Source organism: Leptopilina heterotoma, unplaced genomic scaffold (assembly GCF_015476425.1).
Source record: "Leptopilina heterotoma isolate Lh14 unplaced genomic scaffold, ASM1547642v1 Lhet_281, whole genome shotgun sequence".
NCBI classification, from domain to species: domain Eukaryota; kingdom Metazoa; phylum Arthropoda; class Insecta; order Hymenoptera; family Figitidae; genus Leptopilina; species Leptopilina heterotoma.
The window spans coordinates 1,197,725-1,206,319 of record NW_025110988.1 but is presented as its reverse complement, the minus strand read 5'-3'; the positions used below and the strand labels follow the sequence as shown (position 1 = coordinate 1,206,319).

At 20.4% G+C, this 8,595-nt stretch overlaps 1 protein-coding gene across 1 annotated transcript; it reads right to left on the bottom strand.

The window, feature by feature from the left end:
• Window positions 1-625: 625 nt before the first annotated feature.
• Window positions 626-7,718, bottom strand: LOC122504152 (trypsin-1-like). Its single transcript, XM_043615083.1, has 7 exons — window positions 7,561-7,718; window positions 4,600-5,099; window positions 4,437-4,531; window positions 2,578-2,746; window positions 2,287-2,397; window positions 2,025-2,174; window positions 626-924 (listed from the first exon to the last, which is right to left on the bottom strand). The coding sequence occupies exons 1-7, from the start codon at window positions 7,616-7,618 to the stop codon at window positions 670-672; spliced, it is 1,338 nt and encodes a 445-aa protein (XP_043471018.1). The 5' UTR covers window positions 7,619-7,718; the 3' UTR covers window positions 626-669.
• Between the last annotated feature and the right edge of the window lie 877 nt (window positions 7,719-8,595).

The following is an 8,595-nucleotide window of genomic DNA, read 5'->3' as shown; positions in this document are numbered from 1 at the left end:
AAACAAGTTGTTCATTTTATGACCATTTAGCTTCCTCAATATATAAAATATTAATATTAATATTAAATTAATTATGAAAAAAATACAAAATTTGAATTTTTTGTAAAAAAGAAAAATATTTATTAATTTTATAAATTTTGATAAAATATATACTTTGTATACATCAATCGATTCATTTTCTTGTCAGGAATGTAATTTTGAGAATAATCAATAAAAATATTAACAAATAAAAAAATTATTTCAAAAAATACAAAAAAAAAATTTTTCTGAATTTAAAAAAAAATTGTATAAAAAAAATTGTGGATATTTTTGAAAATCCTTGTGTCAGATTTTAGGTATTAATGACTGCAATAAACCTGCAAAATTTCAGGACAATCCATCAAAATTTGTATGAGATAATTTGTACACAATTTTTGTGACATACACACACACATACATACACACATACATCTGGACATTTGCTCATAATTGAATATACATATGTTCTAGATGAAAATGAGTCCATATAATCTTCTTTTGAAAAATTGAAAATCGTCACCAATGCAAAGCTTCCTCATGAGGAAGCAAAATCGTAAAAATTTATTATTTAAATAATTGTAATGTAAAAAAAATCTACCAAATCATATTGTAGTCATTTTTTCTATAATATCCACCAAAAACTCGTGACAGTCAACAGTACATAGAGAGCAAAAGTGCAGAAATTAATGATGCAACTAGCCAGAATATATTTATAAATATTGTATTACTCGAATTTGAACGAAAATTTGTGGATAATTCTGAATTAAAAATTGCACTATTTATCCATTTTCGATAGAAATAAACATCCGTGTAAATTCCTGGTTTTCTTGGACGTGCACAGCCTTCTCCACCGGAAACGATTCCGGTCAATCTATTTTTACACACCATTCCACCACCCGAATCGCCCTGTAAATATTATATTTTTCATGTAATTATATTTTTTAAATTTTTAATTGAATTTTATTTTTTCAAACTTTTAATTTAATTTTGTTTTTTCAAATTTTTAATTAAATTATTTGAATTGAAATTTAAAATTAAGATTTAAGTTTAAATTTCAATTTTATATTTAAATTTCAATTTTATGTTTAAATTTCAATTTACAACTTAAATTTGACATTTGAAAATATTTATGTAAATAAAAAAAATTTTTAATAGGTACCTACTATATATTTAATAATAATAATATATTTAAATGAAAAAAATTTGAATCAATGTTTTTCAAAAATATTTTTTTTATTTTTAATTAAAATTTTTAATTAATTTTATAGAACAGTTTGGTTTTAATGGCTGAGTTGAAAAATTTTCTAAAAGAAATTTTTTAAGATAAAAAATAATTGTAATATTAATCATCACTAATTGCAAAGGCAAAAAATTTTCTATTTTTCTAACAAAAAATTATTTTTAATTTTAACTATTTCAAATTTGGGATTAATTTACCCTTCAAATTTAGATCCGTAAAAATTCGTCCAACTAAAATTTAAATTAGAGACAATTTTCACTAGTTTTCAGTAAAATTTTACTATTGTTACTAGTTTTAACTATTTATTTATTTATTAGTTTTAAAATTTCTTATATTTATAGTTTTAGAGCAAAGTTACTAAAAGAAGTAGAAATTTTTACTAATTTAAATTAGTGGATGACTTATCACTACAAATTAAAAAAATTGATTTGATTCAAATAACCGATTACTTGTCTATTATAAAATAAATATTTACTTAAACCAAATCATTTTTATTTAAGTCAATTAAATTGTATTTGAACCAATAATTTTAGTATAAATAATTTTAGTAATTAGTACAAATACCATTTTATTGATTTAAACATAAATTATTTACTTGAAAAATAAAATATTTACTTGATGTAAATATTTATTAAATAATAGACAAGTAATCGGTTATTTAAATCAAATAATTTTTATTAGTATAATACAATAAAGAAAAAAATTAAATAATCGAATAAATAATAGAAAAATAAGTAATGTAATTAAAATTTAATTTTCAATTTACCTGACATGCGTCTCTTTCACCTTGAATATAACCAGCGCAAATCATTCCATTTGGAACCGTAGATGAATTCACAAGTAATTCACGACATAAAGTTCGATTGATCAAGGGTAATCTTACAAACATTAATGTATTGCTGACTACATGATTACCCTAAAAAAGACGAATTTACCCTTTAATTATATAATAATATAATTAATAATATTAATACTATTAAAATTTAAATATTTTTGTAAATTAATAATTAAATAATAGAAAAATTTACCTCACTTGGATCACCCCATCCTGACACTTCGCATAAAGTTCCTGGTATTGATCGAGCAGTGGGTAATTTTGCCACTTGAATAGCATCATTTTCAACAAGTGGTTTTTCTAACTAAAGAGAAAAAGTAAACCAAATAATAGTAGAGCAAAAAAAATATTTTTAATTGAATAAAAATAATTATTTAAAATTATTTATTTAAAATAATTTTAATTATTTCAATTATTTTTAGGAATATTTAAAAATGAAGGAATCGGTTAATACTTAATACAAAAGTGAAGAACTTATATTTACCTGTAAAAGTGCAATATCATGTTCTAAAGTGTCTTTATTGAAATATCTGTGTTTTATTATTTTTTGTACTATTCTCTCTTGAGTTGTAATTGAAGTTCCTTGCAGTAGAACATCTCCAGCTACGATTGTAATAGACGTAGGTGGTATTGCTATTTCCATATGATCTCCGCTTTAATAAACATACTTTTATTATTCAATTTTCTTTATTTAATTTGAAGAAAGTAATAGAGCGAAAAAACGACAAGCAAAATAAAAATTATTATAATTAAATATATTTATTTGTAGGGGTAAACAGTAGTTTATTGGACTATTGCCAAAAATTCAATTATTTTCAAAAATTTAAATAAAATTCTTTGCAAAATTTCAATTATTTTCAAAAAAGTTTTACGTAATTCAATGATTTTCAAAATTTACAATTTTCATAAAAATTATTAAAAAATTTAATGATTGAAAAAAATTTTTGATAAAATTCTACGAAAACATTCAATTATTATCATAAATAATAAAATTTCATTTAGGAATTCAATTATTTTCATAGCAGAATTTCAAATCTTTTTAATAGGTACAATTTTTAATAAATTCCTCGAAAAATGCAATTATTATTTTTATAAATTTTATTAAAACTTGATTGAAAAATTCAAGTTTGAGAAACATTCAATTATTTAATAATAAAATAATTAAATTCGTTGCAATGATTCAATTATTTTTATAAATAACTTTTAATTCGTCTCAGAAAATGAATTATTTTCAAAAACTTTTAAGTAAATTCTGCAAAAGAATTCAATTATCTTGTTAAACAACAAAATTTTTCCCATAAAATCAATTATTTTAAGGAATTTTAATAAAATTCTTTTCTAAAATTCAATTATTTTGATAAATATCAAAATTTATCACAAGAAATCAATTGTTTTGGAAAGTAATGAAATACTTTGCAGAAATCAAATTATTTTCCAAATTATTGAAAAATTCTCTTCTAGAATTATTTTCGAAAATTTCAGAATTCTTGGCAAAATTTCAATTATTTAATTAAAATTTTATAAAATTCTTTGCATGAATGCAATTATTTTCATAAACTAATTATTTATATTCTTCTCATGAATTCAATTATTTTAAAAAATTTTAATAAAATTCTTCAAATGTTTTCAATTATTTTTAAAAATTGTGATAAAATTCTTTATTTCAATAAATTTTTGTAAAATTTTAACTAAATTCCTTAAAAGAAATTAATTATTTTAAATTGTTGTTATTAAAATTCTTCATAAAAATTCAATTTTAAGAGACATTCAATTATTCAATAAATTATTTATTTTTGTATTTAAATAATTGAATTTTGAAAAGGTTTCAAATTCAAATCTTTGTAAATATAATTTTTTCGTTATTTTAAAGAATAATTGATTTAAAGAAGAATTTTAGTTAGAAATTGTAGAAACAATTGTTTTCGAATAATTTTAGAATTAAAGAAATTCGCAAATTTTCGAACATTTTTTTGAGTTTCTAATCATTTTTAGAGTGAATCAGAATATTTTTTAGTTTCAGGAAAAAGTCAAAATTCTGTCTGGAAGTGAGGGAAATGTCAGAGAAAAATAAAATAAAATTTTTGTGGCATCCCTGAGAAATGTTATGGGGTACAAAAAAATTTCAAATTCTCGGGATAAATCATTTTATTATTTATTAACTAAGTTGACAAAATTCAAAAATCAAAGTCAATTTTTGTTATGGCATTAATTAGGAATAATTATAAATTTTTGTTTGAATTTTTAGTTTATTTTTATGGAAATGAGAGTCAAAATTTTTAATAAGTTTACATTTACCTTAAATGACCCTAAATTAATAATTTTGTTAATAATTTTGTAACTTACACAAACATACAATGTGCTGCTGTGACAATATATTTCAAACCGACGATACTTCCACCACAAAAATGCTGCTTACTGCCTGTCCTTCTTAATGAAACCTAAAAAATATTTTTTTTTAGTTTCGATATAATTAGTTCTATGAGAATTTTTCTTGTAAATTAATTACCTGCTGTGGAAATTGTCCCAAATATGCTTCCGTTCCATTAACAATACGACCAACTAGGCTGTTTACATTATTCGTTAATTCTTTATTTTTCGAAGCATCTTTACTATCAAAAACTTCATCATTTTTGGAAATTGTTATATTCAATGAGTCAATTGTTACATTATTTGAATCAATCGTCAAAATCTTTGAATCAGTCGTTAAAATGTTTGAATCAGTCGTTACATTCTTTGAATCAGTTGTTATAATCTTTGAATCAGTCGTTATATTTTTTGATTCAGTTGTTACATTCTTTGGATCAGTATTTATTTCCAGGATCGTTAAATTTTTCGAAATTGTTCCACTTTCTATAATTCCTATGTTTTCTGAAATAGTTTCGTTTTTCGAAATTATATTATTTTCCAAATTGCTATTATCTTTGAAAATTAATTTATCCTCCAGTCCAACTTCATTTTCCAAAAGCGCTTTATTTTCAAGTATTGTTTTTCCAACATTTTCTTGAGCTGAAATATCGAAAAGAAAAGGAATCAAAGATAATCTCGAGTACTGATAAAATATATCTGTAAATTTAATATCCGCTTTAATGTTACGTATTAGAGTGAATATGTAAAATTTGTATTATCAAACAAACAATATACAATCAAAATGATTTGTTGATAAAATAAGTCAAAGAAAATATTAAATAAAACAATTTTATTTTTTAACAAAATTTTGAAAATTTTGTTCATTTTAAAATATTATTTGTAAATTGGAAACAATTTATAAATAAACAATTTATAATCTATAAATTATTAATAATATTAAATTTATTATTAATTATATTTGTAATATAAATTTAATTATTAATTATTTATTAATTTATTTATTATTAATTATATTTATAATGTAAATTTAATTATTATTTATATTATAAAACATAAATAATTTGTATTTATATATAAATATAATTCACATTTACAGTAATTTATATTTTATAATTTATTATTCATTCAAATTCGACACAAATGAAAGAAATTACACAAAAAAAAAATTTTTTCCTACAAAACACAATTGAAAATAGAAAATAATTTAAAATTATTATAGAAATAAATATTGTTGATGTGAAACGAGAGCGTGGAACATTTAAAATCCAAGAATATATTTTCGATTCCCTCGGACATCAAATAATAATCAAAACAATAATATATTCAGGACTCTAGACCCATAGAGAATTTCAGAAAGTCACTAATGGGAAGTTATGTCTTTGAAATTTCATAAATTTTCATTACACACAGAATGCAATAAAATAAAATAATCGTGAAACACCGTAAAATGTCTAATATAATATCTCTCAAAATGTAACATTTTCAACAAGAATTTCTTTTGACAACCTATCATCTTGATTTTATATGAAATCATGAAAAATAGAGCATTAGGCCAGACACAACGATAAACGTATGTCACAATTTTTTTTTATTCATTCTCTTTTTTTTGAAAAAAAATTCCAAACTTTTGAAAATTAGACATAAAATTAGCAGAGGAAATATTTCAATAGTAGAAACAATAATAATTGTAATAATAATAAATGTAGTGAAACATATAAAAAAAATAAATCGTAATAATAATAATAATAATAATAATAATAAATTATTATTGTAATTGTAATAATAATAATTGTGGTAATAAATATAAAGAATAAAATAAAAGTAAAATGAATTGTAATATTAATAATATTATATTAGTAATAATTATTATTAGTAATAATTTGAAAATATTTGATCCGTTATTTCGACTCATTTGGATTTTTTTATTTTATTTCAATTTATTATTATTATTATTATTATTTTATTTTTTTTGAGGTAACGTGTCAATCAAGTGAATGTTTTTCGTGTTACACTTGTATACAATATTGGAAGCTAATAAAAATTTGATTGAAGGGTCTGTCTCGCGCAATAACAGAATGATCGATACGATCCTGTACCCAGTAGACTTTGACAACTTATTACAAAGACTGAAATGCAATTTTACTTAGAATTTTTTTGCAAATCAAAATTTTTGCACCCAGTTAATTAAAAAATGCTAATCGTATGTAATAATAAAAATTTTAATAATTGTTCAAAAAAAAAATTTTTATTTATCAACTATTATTAATCCAATAATGATTAATAATCATCAATCATTATTTGATCGATCAAGCAATTATTATTAATCATATTATTACTATTACTTTATTATAACTATAATTCATTTAACAATTATTTAACAAAATATATGGGACTATCACTTTCCTACAGTTATAAAAAAAATAATATTAATATTATAATAAAAATAAATATTATTAAAATAATTAATTATAACAATATTTAATATTATTATTCGAATGAACTGTTACGTAGTTAAATATAATCTCAAAGTAAATTATGATTCTGATATGATTAATTATAATTGTGATTTTAGTGAGTCACGAGGAATTGTAAAATCACATTGTAGTTATCACAGAAATCATAACTCAAATTATTTACCTAATTATTAAATTATTAATTAATTATTTTTTTTTATTAAATTATTAAAAAAAAAAAAAAAAAAAAAATATTGAATTACCTAATTATAGTTATTTTAGAATATAATAATCTATTTTTTATTATGTTTATATAATCAGAAGCAAGGACATGACGATTAGCAGAATTAAATATTTATTATACCGTGATTAGCATCATAATACAAAAATTATTTACATATAATAGAATTTTAAACATAATTATGATAATTATAGGCAAAATTGTCTGCAAGGCAGACTCTATAAAGCAGTAATTTTTAGTAAATTAAGAAAAAGGAGAAAACTGAGTATAAATTAATTATTATTAATTATTAATAAAATTAATAAACTGATATATTAATAAATTAATTATTAATAAGTCCCTTACGAAATTTCACGTATACGTTATCACTGAAGGAGAAAAGATTACGAAACTCGAAAACACTCACCTTGAACTAAAATTAACACAAAATAACACACGAGAGAAATAAAAAAAATTTTACTCATAGTTTTTTGGATTTTATTTAATTGCACTTAAATTTTTTTTTTAATGCTTTTGTTCTTCTATTCAACCGTTTAAACATAAACTTTCTACGAGAATGGTATGTTATCAGTTTGCGTTTGAATATTTATCACACAACCTTATCAATTATCTTTCATTAATTGTAATCGAAATTCCACAATTTTTTTCGATAATCTATAGATTTTCTAAGAATTATTAATTCTAAAAGTTATCGTTAATTGCCATCTGCAGATAAATTGCGATGCCAAAAAAAAATCCATTACACTTTTTTACAATCACAATATTTTTATATTATCATTATTATTATTAGTATTTTTGTACATTATTATTTTTATTATTATTAATTATTTTTTATTTTCGAATTATTTTTTCATATTTATTATTATGAATTTACATAACAAGAATGAATGAAAATTTATTTACATTTAAACAATTTGTATGTGAATAATTATGTTTTATTTTTGAAAATAAAAATCTATTTGAAAAATTAATTAATTATTTAAACATTTAAAGTTTATATTACATTACTCACAGAGTTTATATTTATAAACTGTTAGAAATTGGTTTACGTCTCGAAAGAAAATTGAAATGATACTAACAATGAAGAATTTTGAAGAAAACTCAAAAGTCTTCATTTGCAAATGTAGACATAAGATAAGTGTGTCTGTAATAGTAGAGCAAGGTGATAAAATTTTACAGTCACATCATTAATATTTTTTTTGTCGACCGGAAATTAAAGAATTTGTGATAAAGTATTGTGAATTTTTTTTCAAGTAGGTTACAATTTTATTTTATTAGAATGTTCACTTTAATATTTTATTTTCTCAAAGATAATAAAGAAGAAAATATTTAATTATTATTATTTTTCTAAAAAGTTCAATTATTCTGCAAATTTTTTTAGGAAATTTCCATGGAAATTAAATTTGTTTTAATAATAATTAGAAAAAAAGATATAGACTAT

Coding starts and splice junctions, on each gene's coding strand:
- LOC122504152 (XM_043615083.1), bottom strand. CDS start 7,618: ATGAGTAAAATTTTTTTTATTTCTCTCGTGTGTTATTTTGTGTTAATT. Junction 5,100..7,560: donor TGTGTTAATTTTAGTTCAAG/GTGAGTGTTTTC, acceptor TCGATATTTCAG/CTCAAGAAAATGTTGGAAAA. Junction 2,175..2,286: donor GATGGGGTGATCCAAGTGAG/GTAAATTTTTCT, acceptor CGTCTTTTTTAG/GGTAATCATGTAGTCAGCAA.